This window comes from Salarias fasciatus, chromosome 3 (genome assembly GCF_902148845.1).
Source record: "Salarias fasciatus chromosome 3, fSalaFa1.1, whole genome shotgun sequence".
Classification (NCBI taxonomy): Eukaryota; Metazoa; Chordata; class Actinopteri; order Blenniiformes; family Blenniidae; genus Salarias; species Salarias fasciatus.
Window position 1 is genome coordinate 27104766 of NC_043747.1, and position 24963 is coordinate 27129728.

Sequence of the window (24963 nt, forward strand, 5' to 3'; positions counted from 1 at the left end):
TGCTGTGATTTCGTACCCATGCAGTATTTTAACTTGATGTTTTGTACATTATTGTATGAGCATTTCTTTTCATGTTTTCATGCCAGTTTTGCTCTATGCAGTCCCTTTTTTTGAGTGTGTGGGCGTTTCACAGCCATTCCATGTGTCGATGTGATGAATTTCGGATGTACAGAGGACAGAAGTGTGTCTTAAGTCTTTATTACATCGCAATTCATCTTCACAACAAGCAGTTGTACATACAGATGTCTCGAGATTACATCGTCATCCAATATGGGAGCAACACTGAGAGTTAGTATCACAGCTAAGTCCTTCACACTCACCCATGACCCCCCATGACCCCCCCCAACTCCTCCACATTACACACCGGTGCAGTGACATCAACACAGGTGCTAATAAACGCATAAATAAATAAATAAATAAATAAATAAATAAATAAGGATGGTGTGCATTTACTGACACACATTTTATACAGACACGTTAACACGGGTGGAGCCTAAATGTCAGTGACTGGAGGTAAACGTCAGCAGGCGGAGCTAAATATCAGCAGGCAGAGCTAAATGTAAGCAGGCGGAGTCCAAAGCATCAGAAACGAGGGCCAGACGTCAACAGGTGAAACCGAGGACATCACAATGTAGCACATTAGCATGCCAAAAATTCTTAAAACCAACTCAGTTTTTAATTGTTCATCGAAAGATCTCAAACTCCTCCTTAAATGCTAAAATAGTTGTTTCTTTTTCTTTTATTAGCATGCTGACGGTAAATACATGCATTGGTGATTTTAAGTTGGCTTCGTAGCCTTTCACAGCCATACATGTCAATAACAGCCTAGTTTAATTAGCTTGATAAACAATGCTTAGTTAGCTGTGATTTTAACTAGCTAGCTAACAAAACACACATGGATTTGAGATTGTTTCACAAGTTTTCTTTGGTCTCCATAACCCTCAGTATCCATATATGGCTAACATAGCCTGTGAGCCTACCAGTACATCAAAATGGGTCTTGCTATGTTGTCATTCTAAATCTAAATTAAAATCACTCTCATTATTTATGTTAATTAGCCTAAAATTAGCTAACTAACAACAATCTTGATTAGCCACTTGACATCGGATACATGTATGTAAGGCTACTATGAGCGTTGACTTAATGGCCTTTAACATTCGCTATTAGATTATTAGCTATAGCTGTGATTAGCGAGCTAACATGCTTCAAAAGTATGTTAGCATCTCAAGTATCGGCTCTTTTTGCTAACTTCATTTTTAACAACACATTGGCTCCTCCTCTGAGGTTCAGCTCAACCAGGTTGAAAGTGTTTCTGGAATTCCAGTGTCGGTCTGAAGCTCTGACTCGCGTTAACGTGACTGGTGGGAAATCGTGGAGGGTAACGCTGTACAAGTTCCTCATTGAGGTTAGCATCCAAGTCGCCATCGAAGGCAAATCAGCACGGAAGAGATGGAAAAGAAGAACAGGATGTAAAAGAAAGCATGAACATATTTTGTAACTTTAAAACAAAAAGGAAGTGATGATAAGAAACTGGGGAGAAAACAACCAGCAGGACCAAAATCTCTAATGTATTTTTTTTTTTTTTTTTTTTTAAATAATTTCTGTAAAAAAGACCCCCCCCCCCCCCCCCCCCCCCAAGACGTTTAGCAGTTCGGCAGCATGCAGGTCACAGACGTTCCACAGGCCGACTTGGACAAACAGGAAACTGAGGAAGCAGAACACTGAACGTAGCTGAGGTCTAAACCTCCGCCCGTCCAGGTGCAGCAGAGCAGCAACGAGACGGACGACTCAAAGAACAACCGGAACGCTCCGATTCGCAACAACTTCAACTTATTCTGTGACTGTGGTGGTTTCACCTGTGTGCTTTGGCAATGGAAGAGATAAGATAGCCTTACTGCTAGCCAGCTAGCTAGCCAGTTAGAAAAAAGCTATGTTGTTGTTTTAGCGGGTTAACTCACTGTTTTTCAGAATTATTGATCTGACCAGCTAGCTTGCAGCCTAACGAGAAAAACAGATTGGTAGCTTGTGGGCTAAATGTAGTTTACTGCATACATAGATTGTAGCTAGCTTGCTAACTCTTTCTAGATAAATCTATATATATATAAACATGTAGATTGTGAGCTAGTAAGCTAGATAAATATGTTGACATTTATTGAGTTGCCATTAGAAAGCTAGCTAGATATTTTTCATTTATAGATAGCTAGGTTTCTGTCTATTAATATGGCTAAGTAACTAGCTAGGCGGCTTGCTCACAGGCCTCAAAGCTAGGTAGACAGTTCGGTAAAGCATGAGTGAGTTCGCTACCAAGATGTTTGTCTATCTAACTATATATTCAGATAGATAGATAGATAGATAGATAGATAGATAGATAGATAGATAGATAGATAGATAGACAGATAGATATCTCTTCCTCTTGAATTGAGATGTTGCATTTTATTGTTAAATGGTCACTTATTGCCTTGGTATTTAATATCTTATTGACAGTTTTTTTTAATCACCAGCCACAACCTGCAGGTTTTCCTCAAACTGTTACAACTATTTACGTTCGAGACGACAACTACAGCTTCAGAGTTTCTCGTCCTCCGACATAACACCTCTAAAAAATATGATTCCTCTTCATGTGCTCCTTGTAAGAAACAAACCGTCAACTTTCAAAAAAGGAGTCACTGTAATTTAGGAACCAAAAGTTCACATTTCATGTAATAAGCTCATGATACTTGTGTATTGTGTTGTGATTCGGCGTGTTCCACTCAAGACGAGGTATTCAGGATTCAGGCACTAAATACTTTTAGGTACTCCGATCAACACGACATCACCAAAGCGCAAGTACGGGAATGTGACGAAGCAAACAGTTAGCTGGTTGGCTGGTTAACGACCTGGTTAAATTTAGCCATGCTAGTACAGAATCCTGCTGGTACACGATGACATGATCTAAAAAAAAATCAAAAGATTCCAATGGCGTGTACGACTGCAGCTTCGCACACACGCACACATGCAAACACTGTGATTTCACTATGTGATCGCTCATCAGTAAAAATGCATTTACAAGATCAGTGGAATGCTAAAAGAGACCTGCCCACATTTGCAAATGTTCAAAAAGTCAACAACACTTGAGACAGTTCTAAATTCCAAAAATGAGATTTTTTTCCCCTCATGATAATTTACTCATTAATTCAGAAAGCCTGTCAGTTTTTATTCTAAAATGACTTTTTTAATATATAATTCCGAGATAATTTTCTCGTTAATTCAGATGAACAGCTGATTTTTTATTTATTTTTTTTATGTGAATTCAATACACTTCTGTAGAAACCCAGCTGGAACGGGATTGAAGGAGTCTCTGAAAGCTCCTTAAAACCAGAGTCGGATCACAGCTCACACCAGTCCTGCATGCAAAAGCTACAAATTCCAACAATCGGAAAGCACCGAATCCACGAAACACACAAAATACTGTGAATGTGCAACTTAGAATATCTACAGAGACAAAAACAACTGACTTTTATCTCTTTTCAGAGCAGAAGAATCACAGATCGAAGTATTGGTTAGCTTCCCAGGTGAATAGTTCTTGTCAGGACGACTTCCCTGTGCTGGTTTGGTTTTGTGAAAGGAATATTGTTGCGTTAGAGCAGTTTGACGACTCGACAAATATTCTCCCTTTTTTTCAGTAGGACAAAGGGCTCAGACACATGCCGATCTGGGAAAAAATAGGCTTATTGCAAATTGCTTTATCGTTGACTTACGGTGAGGGTGACGGACGTTAACAGTCAACGGGTTAAAAAAAAACAACTAACAAATAATGGCGCTGCAGGGCAAAGACCGACATGACCGCTGACACGCCTCAGTGAAAGAAGGCAGGTTAAGGTAAAAGAGGACGATCCCGTCGAGAGAGGGATGGCAAGAAAGGTAAAGGAGGGAGCGAGAGAGAGAGAACAGTTGGTGGAGCCTACGCTGGCTTCATCAGTCGGGATAGGGGACAGTCAGGGTACGGTTAGATAGAGGAAGGGTACGGTTAGGGTGTGATTAGGTTACGGTTATAATAGGGTTCAATACGGGTAGGGTACGGCTAGGGTGTGGTTCAGGCATGGTTGGGGTAGAGTTAGGATATGGTTGAGTGGGTTTAGGATACGGTTATGGTAGTGTTTGATTGGGGTAGGGTACAGTTGTGGTGGGATTAGAGAGTTGGAGTAGGGTACGTTTAGGGTTACGTAAACACGTACATATAGACACAGACATGCACGTACAGGGACCCAGCGCCTGGCGGAAACCTGGCGCTAACTCTGTCGCCTCCTCACTGTCTCTTCTCTGCCCGGTCTCTCCGGCTTCTCTTCCCTCCCGTTTCAGTCCGTGTGGTGAAAGCAGAATCGCACAGAAGCACAGAAGTAGAAGTAGAAGAAGTTTGATGCATATTCAGGCGGTTCTTCTGGGAACCGACTGGCAGAACAGGGACCTAATGTGGCAGCGGCACCAGGATGTCCACATAGTTGATGGGGAAGAAGCCTGACTGGCCGTTGATCATGCCCTCGTACCAGTTGTCGTCAATCTGATTGGTGAGGGTGATGATGTCGCCCTCCTTGAAGCCCAGCTCACCTTCGTTCTCGGGCTCGAAGTCATACAGCGCTCGGCAGCACGGCTGGTCCAAGGGGGCTGCAAGGGGGCAGAAACAGGGTCCGCATCAGGACATTCAGGGTCCAGGTCAGAATGTACAGGGTCTGGGTCAGCATGTACAGGGTCTGGGTCAGCATGTACAGAGTCCAAAGCAGGAGGTACAGGCAGGGCCGGCTCTAGGCATAGGCGAACTAGGCGGCTGCCTAGGGCGCCACGTCCCGGGGGGGGCGCCGCGGTCGTACAAGGGGCGCCACGACGCCCTGTGTTCCATGTGCCCCGCTGTGTAGCGGTCCGATGCACCGCGCTCCTCGGCGCTGCTCGGCACTGATCGGTATCGTTCGGCATCGCTTCTCAGCACCAAACGCCCCCCCGCCCGCTCAACAACTCTTGGGACCGCTCCAAATACACGCTCCCAAGGGGCGCTTCTCGAGCTTGCCTAGGGCGCCTCCGAAGCCCGGGCCGGCCCTGGGTACAGGGTCCAGGTCCGGGCGTTCAGTATCCGCGTTAGGACATACACAGTAAGGATCAGGAAGTGCAGAGTCGGGGTTAGGTCGTACAGGGTTCAGGTTGGGATGTGCAGGGTCCAGTCAGGACATACAGAGGTTTCCATAGAAACATGTCACAACAAAACCTTTTGAAAACACTATGACCATGGAAATAGTTGAAATCGAAAAATTTTTAAGGTGGTCCAATTCAGTTTCCATTTAAATGGGTGACAACAGTCCAACTTTGTCTCTATGGAAATGGAGGGTAACTACAACTTTTTGAATAAGCACCAACTCCGTTTCCATAGAAATGAGGGAAACAGCTTTTTGAAAATGCTCCAACTCTGGCTCCATAGAAGCGAGAGAAATTAAATATTTTTGAGGGCATTATGACTTCATCTCCATAGAAACAGGTGAAAACTGCAATGTTTTGAAAATATTCCAACTCTGTCTCCATGAAAATGATTGAAATTGCTCCATCTCCATGGAAACAGTGGCGTAAAACATAACTTTTCCGAAACTCTGCCCCCTGGTCCTACGCTGCTGTGGAAGCTAACATCATTTTCAAAACGTTGCAGAGTGTTTTCACATGAAACTTTATGGTCTAAATGGGGCCAGAGCAGACAGAGCATCCTGATTGGTTGCTCGACCTCGTTACCCACCTGGTGATCTTCCGGGAGACTTGGCGGAGTGGATCCCCCCATTGTGGCTCTCGCTGGGGGGCAGCAGCTCCAGGGTCATCCTGGGTTTGGGGGTGTACTCCTTCCTGGGTTTACTGGACACTTCCTTTATCCTGAAGGAGGACACAGTTATGGGATCGCGTATGCATTATGTCGCGTTCCTGTGTTTTGGTGGGCGGGGCCACGGAGTCGTACCTGTCCTCCATCTTGCTGGAGAGCTGCTGGAGAATTTCTGTGGCCCGACTGTGATACTCCAGCTGAGCCTGGACCAGCGCTGCCAGCTGGCTCACCTGCTCGATCTGCAACACACACACACACACACACACAGTTACAGAAAGGAAAGGTAACCTTTAGTGATGCAGGCTAATGCTAATCAAAGCTAGTGTGGCTAATGCTAATGGAGAGCAATTTGACATGTTTCATTTAACTAGCGCTAGTAAAGATGATCTGCCCGACAACAGCAAAAATATTAATCGCAGTAGTCACTGGCACGTTGGTGCTAAAGGTGGAGAAGATGCAGCAGAAGAAGCGAGTCTCACGTCGCTCTCCAGCAGGTTGAACATGCTCTGCTCCGCGATCTCTTTGCTCTCGTCGAACTTCTCCAGCGCCTGTTTGATTTCGTCGTCCTGGACTTTCCCCTGACGCTTCTTCTTGTAGTCGAAGTCCAGCCGGCGGCCCTCCATCTTCTTCAGGTGATGCTGCATGGGGAGAAGAACCCCGTCACGTTGGGTTCTTTAGCGGCGCGCGGTGGCGTTTAGGCGCTCACTCACCTGGATCTCCTTCAGATCTTTGTCGTGGAGGTTCTGCAGAGGGTCGATGAAGTTCTGTTTCACCTCCATGTCCAGAGCGTCCTTCACCTCGCCGAGCTCCTTCATGGCCTCGCCAGCATCCAGGAGAACCAAACCTGAGGAGAGAACGGCCCAGAACGTCACAGAGGTTGTGTCGGAGCCGTTAAAAAGAGCAGCGCCACACGTACCGAAGCAGGACTCCTCCCCCAGCTCCCGTCCGAACTTCAGCATGGCGTCGCCCAGAACAGTCTCAGCCTGCGGGTACCCAGGGCCTTTGTCCTGCCCGCGGATCTTCGACATGGTGTTGATCATACTCAGCTTGGCTCTGGATGCTTCCAGGAAGAAGGAGTCACATGATCAGGAACAGAGCTCGAGAGAGAGGGAGTGTGTGTGTGCGTGTGTTACCTGGGTTTGGTTGTAGATACTCTGTAGTCCTGGTCATGATGTCCAGCACTGCCCTGCTGGTGACGTCCACTTTCTGCAGGGAACATTCAAAGATAGGTTTGAATGATCTGAACACAGCTTTTAGCATGTAGCATCACTGGTGTGTGAGCCCTGAAACTCCTTGGCATGTAGCGTGGCCACAGTAACACATTAGCTTGTCGATAGGAGGTTCTGCAATCAGGGAAGAGGGTGTGACTTCAGACTCCTCTGCAGGTCTGAATCAGAAGCTAACGTCCACATTAAATTTGACAGACCTTTTCCATTTCCTTGAAGTCATCGTCCAGCTTGGTTCCCTCGGCCCCGCCCACCTTCTCGCTGACTTTCTGCAAACAGGAAAAAAAAAAAAGTAATGACGAATGTTTGCTCTTCATCGAGGGGGCGGAGTCAGCAGAGAGTCACCAAAATGTAAGATAACACAATTCTAAAGAAGCGACACTCTGAGAAAGTTGGAAAAACTAGCTTAGCTGCAACCGAAATGTTACATTACAGCAATGAACAGCAACTAGTTGACCGACATGAAAACTACAGCGTGTACAGGGTTTCTGTAGAACACTGACATGCTTTTGCATGTTTCTGTTTCTGTTTGTGTGTGCATATGTGTTTGGGTGTGTGTGTGTGTATGTGTGTGTGTGTGTGTGTGTGTGTTTGTGTACAATGAAACGTGCAGAGTTGATAACAACAAAACAATTGTCTGGAACATACAGATGAGGAGGAAGATGCAGTTGCCATAGAAACAAGGATCTGTACACTGCGCGCACGCACGCACACACACACACACACACACACACACACACACACACACACACACACAAACACACACTGTTATATAACTCCCTGTCTGCCTCTTCCTCTTCTCCTACTGTCCTTTTCCAGCAACACACCCCCCACTGCTGAAACTTAGGACACACACACACACACACACACACACACACACACACACACACACACACACACATACAAACACTGATCAGAAAGAAAAAAAAAACAACAACAAAAAAATCCCAAAAACTAAAGTTTCAAGGAACCATAAGACCAAATCTCTGAAGTAACAGCAAAAAAATAATAAAAACAGACAAAATATGACTTTTAATTGAATGAAAAACACTAATATGAGAACAAAATTAACACACCTGCAGAGGGCGCTGTGTACACACACACACACACACACACCATCTGCTCTCCTCCACAGGACGTTAAAACAATCTTCACCCACTTGTACACCAACACAACACAACACAACAGCACAAAACACAGAAAGACCACATGAAGAGACTGACAAAAAAACAAAAACAAAATCAAAAACAAACTGATCACAAAAAGGCACAAAACCAGAAACATAAAAGGACAAAAAACATTAAAAAACAAACAAACCAACAAAAAAGACGCAAGTCAACAAAAAGTGACAACAGAAGTGGACAAAATAAGCCCACATAACAAAACAAACACAAAGTGACAGATACAGATGAGTGAGAATGTCAAGTTCAGTGAAAACATTTAAAAACAAAACCTGAAGAGAGAACAACAACAACAGAAATCAAGACACAACTGAAAACAACCAGAGTGCAGTTCCCTTTAAGAGACACTCCTCAGGAGGCAGACGGTTCGATTCCCGCAGCATGACGGGCTGCAGTGCAGCAGCTCACACGACACCGACACCTCCGAAGCACTGATGAATTATTGAGAAGAAGAGGCTGCTGGTCCAGTCTGGTTAAAAATCTGCGTTTCCAGTCTGGCTACAACCTGCTGTTGGCGGTAGCCATAAAGATGAATTAGGGCGATATGAAGAAACCCGACGTGGTGCATTGTGGTCTACCGTGAGCTCCGCACATGACCAGAAAGCAGCTGATTCAATACCAGAAGTCAAGAGGTGTTCATGAGGCAGGTGGAGATGCAGGACCAGGATCAGAGTCTCAGGACCAGGAGCAGAATCTCAGGACCAGGAATAGAGTTTTCACTCGTTTAGAGCCAGAGCTGTTCTCCAAAACGGCTTCATGTAAATGTTCCTGGAATCGTGCTGAACTGACTGAAGATCGACGATGTCTGAACACATGGAGAAGGCGGTAAATCAGGAGGCTTTTTCATTTGGTCTCGGGTCTTAAAACCATCCGGTGGGACTCCTCTTAATGCATAATCAATACATGATCAATGAGCAATCAGATTCAACTGCCTCCAGTTCCAAACATGCAGGATCGATCAACATTACACAGCACATTCTGGAATTATTCACAACTGCTTTTTAACCAATCAGACGCCGTCTCCTGACACCGCCGGTGCTGTTCCAGGTCCTGCAGGACCAGAGCGGCTCATCAGGAGGCGAACGGAGACGTTCTCAGAGTCTCCGGCTCTCGTTCTGGATTCATCTGTACACACATCACGACGCAGGCGTCCTCCTCTCTGTCACGACTCAGGACACGCAGTGAATACTGAGTCTGAGCCGGGCTGAGGGAGGGGCCGGGGACAGGACGCAGAACAGGACCAGAATCAAAACCACGTAGTAAATCCGTCAGACCTTTAGATGGAGCTGTAACCCGTATAGCACTGCACTCAAAATACACAAAAAATGGAGAAGAAGACAGAGCAGCACAGTAACCTGTAAACAAACAACATAAGAAGACATTGTGTTTTTTGTGATTTTCGGTCGTCCAAAATTGGTTTTTAGTTGCAAATGGTGACAGTCTGAATCGGGCGCTGTGGTGAAGACCAGAGCTGAATTCGACCAGGCCGGGCTCAGAGCAGCGAGGTAAGGGAAGAACAAGCCGGTCACTACGATCTCAGGTGAGAACGCTGAACTTTCGAACATTTCTTAATGCAACTTTTTGGAAATGGTACGATTCCAGACAGACAGTGCTGCGCAGCTCACCAGACAACCGCGGTGAACAACACAGGAGTGGTTTCATTACAAAAAAAAAACAATGCAGGACAAATTAAAAGTTAATGAACACAAGACCAAGTCAAGGCCGAGACAAGAAATCCAAGAACAAGACCAGACTGAAGACTCACAGGCTGCTGAGAACCGGTTCTCATCTTTAACTTTACAAGCCGTTCAAAAGACCGACTCGTTCCTGGACGTTACATCTCTAATGGAATATGGCGGAACAAATGGTCGAAAAGCCCGAATTCCACTGAATGTGTTGTGACCAAAGCCTCCATTCTCGTCAACGGATGTTTGTTTTGTATTAAAAATGAACGTCCAGTCTATTTCCACACAACATGCAAGGAAGTGGCAGAACACTGCTAAAAGCACAGTTCATCAGAAAGGCATGCGGCGAGTTATGGCGCAACATCGCCGTGGAGCTTTTAGTGGAATATGTAGGAAGAGGCTCAAGCTCAGAGCCAGTTTCTAAAGTTTGGGAACACCTGGCTGAAAATAAACCAGAGAAACTTGTTAAAATCAAACTGTGATGCTCTGCCAATTTGTTCTTTCGTCTCGGGTTACAATTCAAACTTTTTCAAGCAAATAAGAACTTCTCGTACGTGTGTTTGACGTACTGTAGCATGAAGCTGATATTAATGTTCGTCCTCTCCTCTGGCAGCTATCAGACAAAGCAAAGTGACAGATTACCCTTCCTTCCATTCTCGATGCTAAGCCAGGCTAGCTAGCAGCTAGCTCGTGAACATTTAGAGAGCAGAGTGTTTGCAGCAGCGGCGCTCATCGATCTGCGAGCGCCAGGAGAGTGGATCGGCTGCGGCGTGGAGCGGCAGACATCAAAAAGATTCCTGTTCAACAGTCTGGACAAACGAAAAGGTGCGTTTTGATTCATTTTGTTGTTTCATTAAAGTCTGACAGGCCTGAACAGATGTGGCGTTAGCCTGTCGCTAACCACTGGACTTCAACAGCTCCACATGAACACGAGATGTTGTAGCTGCAAGGCTGCCGCTGCCGATTGATCCAACTGTTCCAGAACTGTTACACACACACACACACACACACACACTGGTCCACAGCACCAACCACCAGCAGCTAGTCGTTTGTTTCTTGTTTTCAGTCACAACTCCCACAGTTTCTAACTCCACCGAGATCTAGGACTCTGATGGACTGGAGAACTCTGGTGTTTTAGAACCGACTCGTTCCAAAACAGATAAACGGCAGCCTGAAGGACCGGAGTTCCTCTCAGCTCGAGGCCATTCGTCTCATTCACGTTTTGGAAACTATGTTCATTTCCACAGCAACAGCAGATACACCGAAAACGGCGTAGTTCTCAAGTTGGTAAATTGGCGCCGTTGTTTGTTTTAGTAATGAAACCACAGAGAACACACTCATCAAGATTCACAAGAAGAGAATACAAACATTCATATGGACAGAACATCAAGTTAGATTGTTATTGTCAACTGTAAAACTACCAGGACCAGGAGAATCTGGACTGGAACCAGGACCAGAGTATCAGAAAAGTGATTTTCATGTCGTGTTTCCATGAAGACAGAGTCAGAGCATTTCCAGATGCTCTGAACTCTGTTGCCTGACTCCAAAATACTGTGAAATCTTGTGTTGTTTTCACTTGAAATCCTTTATGTTTATAGTCAATACAAAAGTAGGCAAAGTGTTTGAAGCGGCAGATCAGGAAAATCGTACCTTCGATCGGAACGATATCAAACAGACGTATTAAGGCGAGGGAGTTTGGGGGCTTTCATGTGATGCGTTCAGTTTCCCTTTAATCAGTCGCTCTTTGAGGTTTCCACATGTGAGCACTGATCTCTGTTCTCTCTCTCCGTCATGTTTTATTCAGTCACTCGGACTGAGGTGTCCCATTTCCACACACACACACACACACACACACACACACACACACGCTGTGACGTGTCCTACATTCAAAGTCTCGGGAGACGGAAAAGTTCCAGTCGAGTTTTTAACACAAACACCGCTCAGCTTGTCTGACTGGTCAAGACACCTCTGAGTGGGCGGAGCCAATGAGGCAAAACTGAAGAAGAAAGAGACATAAACACACAAACAAACAAACAAACAAACAAAGACTCTTGTATGACACCAAAGTGAATAAATCCCTGAGTTGAGGCTGTACGGCTAAATTTCACCACTTTTTGTTCTTACTACCTGGAATACTGAGAGAAAGGCATTACGTCTCAAAAAAACATAAGTTAGGGTGTGTTGCGCCCCCTGGTGGTTGATATACTGATGACAACAGCAACACAGGAGGGGAACAAACGGAGAGACGGAGGAAAAGTTTGATGAGATACGAACAAAACTTTAAAGAAAAGATTCCTCAGCAATGAACATTCAGAAAGAAACGATTAAGGGGAGGGATGATGGAGGGTGGAAAGATGACGAAGAAGGGAGGTCGAAGTGAAGATGGAGGGATGATGGATGAAAAGTGGAGAGATGCAGGGAGAATGAAGTGATGATGAAGGAAGGATGACATGAGGATGGAGGGAGGATGAGGAAGGATGGAGGAGGGATGAAGGGATGATAAAGGAAAGATGGAGGTACGAGAGAAAAAGATGGAGGAAAATGGAGGTAGGATGGAGGATGGAAAGATGATGGAGGAAAGATGGAGGGATGATGAAGAGAGGAGGGAGGGATGATGGAGGGAAGATTGCAAATGATGAGAGATGACGGAGGAAAGATGGAGGACGGAGGGATGGAGGAAATATGGAGGGAGGATGGCGGGATGGAGGAAAGATGTGAATCATGACGAGACGATGGATGGAGGAAAGATTGTGGGGTGGAGGAAAGATGGAAAGATAGTGAGTGATGGAGGGAGGATGGATGGAGGATAGAGGGGAGGATGTAGGAAGAATAGAGGGGTGATGGAAGGGTGATGAATGGATGTTGGATGGAGGATAGATCATGGAGGGATGATGGATGGAGTATAGATGGAGGATAGAGGGATGATGGATGGGTGATGAATGGATGATGGGTGGAGGGTAGATGAATGGAGTATATATGGGGGATATAGGGATGATGGATGGATGGAGGATGGAGGGGAAGCATGGAGGATGGAGAGATGAAGAACGATGGAGGGAGGATGGAGGGAATTCCCCGTCGCGTGCGGCAGCAGCCAATCAGCTCTCCAGCTGTTACGTAATATTACATCCAAACCGATGCGCGTGCGTGTGCGCAGGTGCGCGCACGTGCGAGGGGGGTATACCCTGTTCTGAGCGCGCCCCCGCACGAAAACACCGCGCGAAACCCCCCAATAAATCATCAACAGACCGGGATTATAACAACAAATGTTCCCGTTTCATTCCAAAACAGAACTCACAGACACGCACGCGACATCATAGATCAATAAACAGCCATTTCCAGTCTGGATTCAAGCCTGAAAAATGACATAAAAATCCATAAAAAACCTTTAATATTTGTTATTTTTCAGTTTCATTAAAGCTAATCTATCCGGACGGGAGATGTTTACTTCAGGGACGATCCGTTTTTATCAAACTCGCACTGTTTGCATCGTGATGGAGCCAATAAACAGCCGGAAAAAATGCCGATTAAATGTGTTTTCTCACCTGCGTGGCTTTGTGGAACTGTTTCTTCAACCCCGCCACAGACATCTTCGGTTTGAGGAGGAGACGATGAAGAAAACCGGGTTATTCCTTTTTTCTTTTTCTTTTTTTTCCTTTTTTTTTTAAATATAATAAAATAGAGCCGTGCTCGCACGGAGGGATGGAGGAGGCGGAATCAGGCCGAGCCACAGCCCGATAATAAATCCTCCCGTCACGGCTCAGCGGCTGCACAGTCCCCGCTGATCTGTGTTTTTGATTTTTTTGTTGTTTCTTTTTTTAATTGTTTATAATGATTTTGCAGGAGATGGAGCGACCAAACCCAGCTGGGTCTATTTTCAGAGCGGAGAGGCGGAGGGACACAGATCGTCTAATGTGATGATGGATCACTGCGACTGACATCTGAGGACGGAAACGAATAAAACCAACACCAAACTCATCAGGGATGATAAAACAGATATTATAATAATAATAATAATAATAATAATAATAATAATAATAATAATAATAATAATAATAACAATAACAACAACAATAATAATGATGATGATGATGATGATGATGATGATAATAATAATAGTAATAATAATAATAATGATGATGATGATTTTATCTAAATTTACAAACTAAAGATGCACCAATAAAATATTAGAATATGGGTCTTTACCTTTAGCTACATTTCAATATAAAGTACCGATATGGGTACTGATTAATGTCATAAACTGATTCATGCTCCATATAGAAACGATACATACAGGCTACGTCGCCATGTATGTATTTAACATTTAATAAGTTCTCATATCGGTACTCGGTGTCAGCAGCCAAGTTTCAATGGAGCGAATCGATCGATGCATCGTCTTTCTGTGCACGTCTGAAGTGACGGCAACATGTTTTGTCATCTTGGAAACGTTATCCTGACAGAAAGGTTTAGGTAACTATACTGCAAAAACCTACTAACCTAATGACAAGGAAAGAAAAATACATAAAAATATAGCAAACATGCAGCAAAGTTAAAAGTAAATACAAAAGTTAAAAGTGACACAAAAAAATCACTGTAATTGAAAAACTGTCTGCTGGAGTTGTTTTCTTGTTCATTAATTCATTTTCAAAAGACAATTATCTTTCTTAAATAGACGATCTTTGTTTGTATTTGTACGCGTGTGCGTGTTCTTGTGACGTCAACGCGCCGCTCCTCTCACTACACGTCAGTTGGAGCCGCTCCTGCTTCATTTTTTTTTTTTTTTTTGTTTAAAGTTGTGTTTCTGAATTGATGTTCAACAGTAGGAAAAAAGATGAAGTGATGAAATAAATCAATTAAGAGAAAAGGAGCTTCAATCAACTGTTTCAAGCAAGAAATCCACTTCTCAATCACTGAATGTACACAAGACAAGATGGATTGATGCCGGAACAAATTAAAAGAAGCAGAGAGAAAACCCAGAGAGTGTTCACATCTTTATTCAAATCATAAACAACAGCACATGATGAGGTTATTATAATAATGTATCTTGACTTCAGTTTATTCAGTGCAATGAGGTCAGGTTAGAAAACCAGACCTCAGATCAGACAAGTCTTCACATGGAGCGTAGCCGTGTAAAGACGGCTTTTGTTTTGAAAAGTTTCAAGCCAAAAAAAAAAAGTTTCATTTCCTAGAACAGGGCTCTGCAACTGTGGAGCCACATGTGGATCTTTAGTCCCTCTGTGGCGGCTCAATGAAGCTTTCACTACATGAGATGTGAATAAATATTCAACTTGTTTTTATTATAGTGACACACCACAGAAATAAATAAAGTTATAGCAACAGTTCTGAAAACAAATGTTCCAATTAATTTTGAAACTATGTATTTGGGGAAATTAGAAAATTTAATTTTAAAAAGGAGGGAAGATTATAAATTATTAAGAATTATGTTACTGGCTAGTAAAAAAAAGCAGTTGCCAGGAGATGGGGAACTGATCAGGCACCAAGGGTGGATGAATGGATGGATATAATGTTAAAAATGTATAACATGGAGAAGCTTACCGCATCAATTAGATCAGAAGTAGATAAATTCAGTAAAGTATGGAGTAGCTGGTTGATGTATATTAAAAAACAGAGGTCCGGTTTTATTTAGGAGTAACCAAATTATTAGAAGAGGGGAGGATAAGATTAAGTTGTTTTTTTTTTAAATAAGGAAGGTCTACAAATAAGAAGAAAAGGAATTATTTACCTAAACCCCGGTTTAAAACCACGGACCATTATTGTTTGACGAGGTATATGTGTATGTATGGATGTGTATGTATGAATATATATGTGTAAATGGGCATGTATATGTATAGGTATGAATGTGAGGATGTATAGGTTTGTATATGTATACATATGTACGTGTCTACAGGTATGTGTATATATAGGTGTATGTAGGTGTAGATGTATGGATGTGAGCGTATGTTTGTGTACACGTGTGATTGTGAGAGTGCACGTGTATATATATCTTTGTAGGTATGTCTGTATGTATCTGTATGTCCTTTTTTTTTATTTCTTTTGCTTGTTAGTTTATTTTATTTCATTCCTTGAGTATGGTAAACGATGTTTGAACCTAAAGAACATATGGTCCTTTGACAAAATGAGCATACAGTAACTTGTAGCCTTTAAGAGATTATATAATTGTGGAAAAAAACAATAAAAATATAAATAAAAAAAAATAGTGACACACCACAGTACTTTGCAAAATGATTCATCACTCTTGGTTCAAAGGGGACTCATAAAAAGTCACAAGATAAATTGGGAAAAATTGCTCAACCCACAAGAAATGCATGGAAAAAATTATAGAACGACCTAAAAAACCTAAAATGTCGAGAATTCCTGAGAAAAGGAAATTTACTATGGTTGGCATGACAAGCTGCTTACAATGAGGTAAAATGGTTAAATCTGCTAAAATTTTAAAATTATCAGCCAATAAAAACTTGGAAAGAGGAGCAACACTGTTAAAATCCGGTACAAAAACAGGTTAGACGTAATAAAATGTTCACTATTATAAACTGTAGTTAAAACTTCATAAATGCATCATAAGATATAAATATGAATAGATATAGGTATCATAAACTGCATTTGATAAATGGACTACACTTAGTGCTTTTACACTGCACTGACAGCCCAAAGCGCTTCACACTGCAGTATCACATTCACTCATTCACACTCACCAGTAGAGGGTGCCGCCATGCAAGGCGCCCAGTCCATCCACTGGGGGCAATTTGGGGTTGAGTGTCTTGCCCAAGGACACTTCGAGATGCAGACAGGGGGGAAACAGGAATCGAGCTAACAACACCCCGATTGCAAGACGACTGCTCTCCCCACTGAACCACAGCCGCCCCGATTTGCAGCCCCAGACCAGCTGGACTCGGTGGAAAGCAAAAAAAAAAAAAAAAAAAAGGCTCTTTTGGTTCTAAAGGTGGCAGACCCCTGGTCTAGAACATACTTTCCTGTTACATGAAGATGAGCTGAGCTGCCAACAAATTCAAAGTGCTTCAGAAAACAAGAAACTTGTCGCTAACGTGTCACATTTCCACGACCCAAATCAGAACATTCAAACGTCTTCATTATCGTAACAGGTTTAAACATCAACCCAGCGTTTCTTCCCCTTTAAAGTTCAGGAAAAAAAAAAAAATACAGAAAAAAAAGTTACAAATTGAGTGCACTTCAAACTGCTTTAGCAGTATTACAGCAGAAACGTTTCTCTTCAGTAAACATTCAGCTTAAAATAACAAAACTAAACTTTTGACTGTAAACATTTCACTCTACAATCTAAAATTACAAATCAATAAAAAAAGGTCCTTCAACGTTTTAAATGAATTAAAGGTTAACATGCACAATAAGCTTTAAAAAAGTCAAGGACAGAACTTTGACGGGAGACGAGTGAGGGAAATGAAAGACGAGCGGATATCCTCCAAGACCTGTTAAGAAACACTGAATGTTCTAGATTTTTTGATTGTTGAAAATAAAGGAGCTACAGAGTGATGCTGAGACGCACGCAGTTAACACTGATAAACATGTTACATTAGCAGAATACAAACAGGTCCTCGTCCAAGAGAATGGCCGCCATTTTCAAGTAAATGGACAAGTTCCAACTCAAGCAGCGGGACGAAGAACGACATTAGTTAAGTGTTATTTCCTGAACGCCCTTGTCCTCCCGGGACTCTGCAGCCTTCATGTGTAGTGATGTCACAACCTTTTCACTTCGCTGTGAGATTGAGAGCAGCAAACAAAGAAAGATCCTAACTCTAAGTTTCCACATCAACATTTGATGAGGACAACTCTTCTTCATATAATCACAGTCAGTATGTTTTTCTTTCCAGTTTGTGAAACCAGAAGCTTAAATATTTGAAATTTAAAAACAGAAAAAGTGTCCCTCTGATTCTCCAGATTACTTTTCTTCTTTAAGTTCACCTTGACGTCCTGAACCGGAGACTCATGGACTCCGGCGTTGGACGGCGCCATCCAGCTGCGCGTCACATCTGGCCGTTTCCCCACAGCTGGACTCCGACGGCGCACGCAGAGCTACATGCTAATGCTAAAGTCGGGGGCATGGTTCAGTTGCTAGTTCCAGGGAAACCTGGTGGGTGGGATTCAGTTCCGTCAGCAGTCGGCGGGGGCAGAACCTGGGACCCACGATACGATGTGCTACGCTACGCTAGCTAGCGCGCCATCAGACACAAACGTGGCCGTTCAGTGGGGCCGCAGTTAAAGGGTCTTCACAGGGTTCCTTGACGTACTCTTTGTTCCTGGGGCTTTTGCTGAGGGTTATTGAGACCACAGTGAGAGCGAGGATGAGGATGATGAAGAAGCTGAACGCCGCCGCGGTGGGAGCGAACGATCTGACCTCCGATCCGGAACCTGTGAGACGTGAGAACATGAAACGGGTCAGCCAAAACACACCAACAGCCCGGAACATTGAGGGAGAGAGGGAGGGAGAGCGAGGGAGCGGTTACTGACCGGCGGCGTCGGTCGGTGCCACGGTGAACACCTGCACTGTGGAGGTCGGGGGCGGGAACGTTGTTGAGGGGCGGCTGTAGTTTGGGTCTGGAAATACCAGAAAGAAAATCACAGATCAGCGAGAACACTGGAACACTTCAATGTGAAACACTTGACGAAAAGCGGAATGGCTTGGTTGGAGGGCGAACTCCGCCGTCAGTGTCTGCTCACCAACAACCAGCTCCACGGATGCCGACGTGCCGCTGAGCCTGGGCACGGTGCAGCAGTAGGTCCCGCCGTCGGCCAGCGTCACGTTGAGGACGGCCAGCGAGATGTTCCCCTGGGCCAGCTGGTCCAGGAACAGGCTGGTCCGGGTGGGGCCGGTGGCCTCCTGGATCCCCCGCCGGTAGATGTGGATGTAGTCCACCTGGTCCGGCCCGTCCCTCCTGGACCACTCCACGGTGTAGAACGTCAGGTCCTGCCGGGGGTTCAGGAGGCACGGCAGCACCGCCACGTCACCCGGACGAACAAACACCTTTTCACATGGAGCCACCACCTCAGGGACACCTGGAAACAGACGGAAAACTCAGGCCACGTTTCCATGACAACGCTCTGAAAGTGATCTAGATTCGTTATTGTTTTATTAGAAGGTGATTTCATTTAGAAAAGCAACAACAGCACCACACACTGCAGAGAACAACACACTCAGACATTGATATGGACAGACCACCAAGTTGGGTTTTTATTACGGAGACTGTCAGCTTGAAGTCCAGGAGAATCTAGACTGGAACCAGGACCAGGACCAGGAGAGTCTGGATGGATTTACTCATTTCCTTGACTTGAGTGTCTCTTTTAGGCTACGTAGGCTTTTGTAAACCCTTTGTCTTTTTTAACCAATTTGCCATAACGGGACTATTTTATTTCTTTATGTAATTTGTTTTGTTTTAAATCTGTTTACATGTGCACCACTGATATATTTACATACTAAATATTTTGCCCAACCAGTCCCCATGTGTTTTGTGGATTTGGAGAAGGCATTCGACCGTGTCCCTCGTGGTGTCTTGTGGGGGGTGCTCCGGGAATACGGAGTCCGGGGCCCCTTGTTAAGGGCCGTCCGGTCTTTGTGTGACCGGAGTAGGAGTCTGGTCCGCATTGCCGGCAGTAAGTCGGACCTGTTCCCGGTGCATGTTGGACTCTGGCAGGGCTGCCCTTTGTCACCGGTTCTGTTCATAATCTTCATGGACAGAATTTCTAGGTGCAGACAGGGGCCGGAGGGGGTCCGGTTCGGGAACCACAGGATTTCATCTCTGCTTTTTGCAGATGATGTTGTCCTGTTGGCTTCATCGAACCCGGACCTACAGCATGCACTGGGGCGGTTCGCAGCCGAGTGTGAAGCGGCAGGGATGAGGATCAGCACCTCCAAATCCGAGGCCATGGTCCTCGACCGGAGGAAGGTGGCTTGCCCCCTCCAGGTTGGTGGAGAGACCCTAGCCCAAGTGGAGGAGTTCAAGTATCTTGGGGTCTTGTTCACGAGTGGGGGACGGATGGAGCGTGAGATTGGCAGGCGGATCGGTGCAGCGGCTGCAGTGATGCAGTCGTTGTATCGGTCCGTCGTGGTGAAGAAGGAGCTGAGCCGAAAGGTGAAGCTCTCGATTTACCGGTCAATCTACGTTCCCACCCTCACCTATGGTCATGAGCTTTGGGTCATGACCGAAAGGACAAGATCCCGGATACAAGCGGCCGAAATGAGCTTCCTCCGTAGGGTGGCTGGGCGCTCCCTTAGAGATAGGGTGAGGAGCTCAGTCACCAGGGAGGAGCTCGGAGTAGAGCCGCTACTCCTCCACATCGAGAGGAACCAGCTGAGGTGGCTCGGACATCTGTTTAGGATGCCTCCTGGACGCCTCCCTAGGGAGGTGTTCCGGGCATGTCCCACTGGGAGGAGACCCCGGGGAAGACCCAGGACACGCTGGAGAGACTATGTCTCTCGGCTGGCCTGGGAACGCCTTGGGATCCTCCCAGAGGAGCTGGAGGAAGTGTCTGGGGACAGGGAAGTCTGGGCATCCCTGCTGAGACTGCTGCCCCCGCGACCCGGCCCCGGATAAGCGGTAGAAAATGGATGGATGGATGGAAGTAAAAACATTGCTTGAATGTTGATGAAAGTATTCAGATGATAGCTGGGGAAGACTGCTGATTCATCCACTGAAACTGATGAATGACTCAGCTCGATGTCAGTTCCTGCTGATGAGATCGCAATAATTAAAGAATAATAGGAATAGGAACTGTAAAATGTGTTTCAAAGATTCGTTCAAACATTGTTGTAGTTTGTTGTTAAAACAGATATAGTTAGAATTAAGTGTAGAATGAAAAGTGAGTTTTCTTTATTGGATACGACTATATTAAACTAAACACACTCAGTGTGGATATTATATGTTATTATGAATTGGTAAAAATATTTTTGGACATTAATAGCTGAATAATGACTGTATATGAGAACAAATGTGGTTTATTAAAACTATTGTAATCCTGTAAAAAGCCGTTAGTGTCTGAAAATGGGAAGAAAAAAAGGGGGTCAGGGGATTCAGAAATATGATATTCAGTAAACTCCAGACACTAAAGATCAAGGGAAAACAAATAACAGAATGACGGTTAAATTTCTTTTAGGTATTCCCCAGTGTCGGTTTTCTGTTAGACTGTGGCGGGGAAGGTCCCGGGGTTCCCTCACTGACTGATTTGGTTTCATTTTTAAAGTAATCAGGGTGGTGTCCATTAACGATAAATTATCTCCCGTTGGTCCACTGAGACCAACCAATCAAATCCCGCTCCGAGGTATTCTGAAAAGTTTTAATCTTTAATACACGTGTCAGGGAAAGACGCGAAGCGCTGAACCCGGTTAAGAATTCACCCGTTTTAAGCTTTTCAGACGTTTTAAAGTTACTTTCTGAAGGCTGCCGTCTCGTTTTCGTAGACAGCAAGCTCAATTAGAAAGGCCTCAGGAATTCGGCCCAGTTAACTTTGTCTGGATTTAATCTGAAATGACACAAAGGAGGAAGAAAGGAGCAGAGGATCAGTATTTACCGTCAGCGTGAATCCAGACATCCAGCAACAGGAGGAAGAAAACCCAGAAAAGAGAGTCCGATCTGTTCATGTGGATCTGAGAGAAGTCCACGTTTCACTGCGAGCCACCAGGACGATGAATGAATGAATGGGCGATTGAGTGTGAGATCTTTTAAACTTATGAGTCATCACGTGATCATGCATTGTGATGACGTCACTCTTACGTCCCGTATCAGCAAACTCCCTGAAACTCCACCCAGTAGAAACCCGTGTCTTATGAAATACCATGTCATCTGCTCTTCAACAAACACACATATGGAGTGTACAAATTAATCTGATATTTTAATAAAGAAACGGTTTGATTGTTTATTTGAATCTCAGATATGAACATAAACAACTTCTGTCTGAATTTAAATGTAAAAAACTGGTCACAGAACTCAGGATGACAAAGATTCCAGAACAGCCTGGACTGAAGCTGCCACTGTCTGAGAAAGCCACTGACTTTACATTTTACAGCACTTTGATATATGAATAAAAACTTAATGGAGACAGTTTCTAATCTGTCACACCAGGAGACTTGATGAATCATCCAGGAAACGGAGTCATGTGGAAAAGCAACAACACATCATTTTGGTGTCTGATTCCAATATTTTGTCGTATATTTTAATTTTCTGATTATTTTCAGACACAAAATGACTTAAATTTCTAAAATTTAAATTAATTTTAAATCATGTTTTGTCTATTTTAATTTATTTTTTGATTATTTTGGATCATTTTGTGTCTTCTAAATGCTCTTTGATCAGTTTTGAAGAAGTATGTGTTTCTTTTTGTAATCTTTTGTAATTTATGCGAATTAAAAAACAAATATGGCCACTTTTTATTCATTTTATTCTTTTTTTTTCTTTCCTCTTTTTAGATTATTTTGGATTATTTTGTGCTGCCTTTCTTTTTTTTAACCAGTCTGTATTTTTTATTTTGTGTGATTTTGTGTCTTTTTAAATTTATTTTTGTGCCAGCCTTTAATAATTTCCAATTGTTCTCTGTTTCTTATATCAATAACCTTTAATTTTTAATATCCACTTGTCCTCTTCAGTGAACTTCAAAACACCGAAACTCCAGATTTTTTGACACAAAAGTTTATTATGATTTTATTGCTGGATACAGTCACATCCCAGACATTACAGCTGTGGTGAATGACTCCTTTTCCACCCTTCCTTATCTTAAAGCCTGATCAGAGGTCAACATTATGATAGCAACACATTTCCAACAGAGAGCAGTAAAATAAAAACAAACAAAAAAACTTCATTTAGTATTCAAATGACCAACCATGCAGCTCTTTCTGGTTTTATAAAAGTAACAAAATAACATATGTTGTATAAAGCATTCACATTCTAATCATTATGCTCTGATCACTCATGTATCCACTATATTAATCACGTTCTAAATCATTATGCTGAGATTCACTTGTTTATTTACAATTTTATCCACATTCTAATGAATATGTACTGATTCAACTGTTCACTATATTTTTACCTCATTTTTATACGTATTCTGTGATTGTTTCATGGTTTTGAGGCCTTCAGTATAACAGGCTGTAACTGAAAGCTCATTCTGTGTGCATTCTGACAGTCCCAGGCCGGTTTCAAGGCTAGGAGCAGGGAGTAGATCTACTCCCTGTTCTTTCCCCACATGAGAAAAAAGCTTCTGTGTCTCATGAGACAATTGCTGTCTGTATTGGTCTCCGGGAAAAACAACCTGCGACGGTCACAGTTTTATCAAAATGTAACCATCAATCAGCTTGAGTCATGCAAACACAAAGGTTTAACTTCCCGAGCAAAGGAGAGATCGGCGCCATTTCTGCTTGAGATTCTGATGCTGTTAGATCTTCATAGCTGAGGCCCGGGGTGCCCAGTATTTTTCTATTGCTAGCATTCAGATTATCTCCCTGTCTGATCAACCTCCCACTGAATTAAAAGAACTTGTGCAGAGACTTGGAACTTTTGAGCATTCTTGATTACTCTTTTCTTCAGTTTTTTGCTCCAGTCTCAACACATACCTCTGGTTTTTGCTGGATGCTGAAACGTCCAGTTGGACAAAGCAGAGTCAACAGACTCTGAACTCTGAGTTGATCTAATCTAAGATCAGAAGTCTGAGTTTTCCACGACAGCTGATGTGAGTTTGTTCAACTTTTCACGTGGAGTAAGGTGAGTGTCCCACAATGATATTACAACATCAATAGAGCTGTGATTTGATGAGTCACCATGGCAACAGGGAAGGAGGCGGGCACTGTTCACAGTCATGCCTGAACATGCCTGAATGTCTTTAAAAAGTAGAGAAACACTGCAGCTTTAAAAGATAGGGAGGGGGGTCACTTTCAATGCTGTCCTTTACAATCAAGATAAACTTACAGAATAGAACTGCTTGAATTCTAGATGATCAGTTTAATTGATTCAGGAGCAATCCAGCAGGGGAGAAACGAGAAACATACTAAGCAGCAGCTTGAAGTGAAAAATAAAAACATTGTTCAAATGAGTGAAACCTTGGAATAATAGTTTATGCCCATTTCGTCTACTCTGAAATTCCCATTTCATCTACACCAAAACTACCGTTTCGTCAACTCCCATTTCGTCTACTACCTTTTTGGCAAACATATCACCTTCATATGTATTGTTATTATTGTCAACAAAAAGATGAATGTCTGGACATGTTAGAACAGCGATGTGGTGTCTGATGAGCAGTTCCTGATCAATTACTTCTCTCCTCATTCAATCTGCACTTTCATCACACTAGGAAGCCTCCACCTCCTGTAATGGATCGATACTGACTGGATCATTTAACTAACAGGTGAGAGAAACTCAACTCTCCAGCTGAATGGAGGAAGGAGGAACTGAAACATGACTGAACGAGGCTGGAGAGGTTCGGGGGAAAACCTGAGGCGGTCCGGGTCAGTTAGTCTGTTCCTGCAGTGACTGACTGAGAGGTTAAGTTACTTCTCTCTGTTAAACAGGTTGAGTTAAATCTCTGTTAAACAGAAAACTCAGATTCCCTCATCAGGGTTAACAGAAAAAACAACATGATTCACTTTTTTATCTTAAAGACCGTAACAAAAAAAGTTACCGTATAAACAATAAATAAATAGTTCTGATTGATTCTAGAGCAACAGATGAAAGTTGAAAATCCTATATAACTGAATGTCTGATAAAGGATTATGATGGAAAGTTATGTTGGAACTCAAAATTGAGTTTGAGCAGGATACTTTTGATTTGCATGATTATAATTAGTGTTGTACCAAAACCATTTTTTGGTCCCGATACCGATACCGATACCGTACCGACACCACACGTTTGGAAAAAAACAAAATATAAGAGCATTTTTATCTTCTAATGCTCAAGAACCTCACGTCCTCCACCTCAGCCACCACATGGGGGCAGTGATGCCGTTTTTCATCCTCCCCTCCCTTCCTGTTCTCCTCAGGAAGTGTTGAGGTGGTGTTTACTGGCTGCTGCTCTGCC

At 43.6% G+C, this 24963-nt stretch overlaps 2 protein-coding genes and 1 long non-coding RNA gene across 3 annotated transcripts in view; 1 reads left to right on the forward strand and 2 right to left on the reverse strand.

The window, feature by feature from the left end:
- The window catches only part of LOC115381459 (endophilin-A1-like), a 34182-nt gene that overhangs the window by 595 nt on the left and 8624 nt on the right, over positions 1–24963 (reverse strand). The window contains exons 2-11 of the mRNA XM_030082858.1: positions 17304–17312; positions 13462–13544; positions 7254–7322; positions 6961–7033; positions 6744–6887; positions 6538–6671; positions 6307–6465; positions 5963–6066; positions 5750–5880; positions 4439–4641 (exon numbers count right to left, since the gene is read on the reverse strand). Coding sequence (XP_029938718.1) covers positions 4445–4641; positions 5750–5880; positions 5963–6066; positions 6307–6465; positions 6538–6671; positions 6744–6887; positions 6961–7033; positions 7254–7322; positions 13462–13506 — 1056 coding nt within the window. The 5' untranslated portion in view covers positions 13507–13544; positions 17304–17312 and the 3' untranslated portion in view covers positions 4439–4444. The remainder of the gene's footprint in view (positions 1–4438; positions 4642–5749; positions 5881–5962; positions 6067–6306; positions 6466–6537; positions 6672–6743; positions 6888–6960; positions 7034–7253; positions 7323–13461; positions 13545–17303; positions 17313–24963) is intronic.
- On the forward strand, positions 185–21508 carry LOC115381872 (uncharacterized). Its single transcript, XR_003930476.1, has 3 exons — positions 185–260; positions 21342–21347; positions 21498–21508. It is a non-coding gene; the product is annotated as an uncharacterized LOC115381872 (long non-coding RNA).
- On the reverse strand, positions 16850–21592 carry LOC115381715 (CD276 antigen-like). Its single transcript, XM_030083284.1, has 4 exons — positions 21473–21592; positions 18629–18964; positions 18419–18505; positions 16850–18319 (listed from the first exon to the last, which is right to left on the reverse strand). The coding sequence occupies exons 1-4, from the start codon at positions 21540–21542 to the stop codon at positions 18132–18134; spliced, it is 681 nt and encodes a 226-aa protein (XP_029939144.1). The 5' UTR covers positions 21543–21592; the 3' UTR covers positions 16850–18131.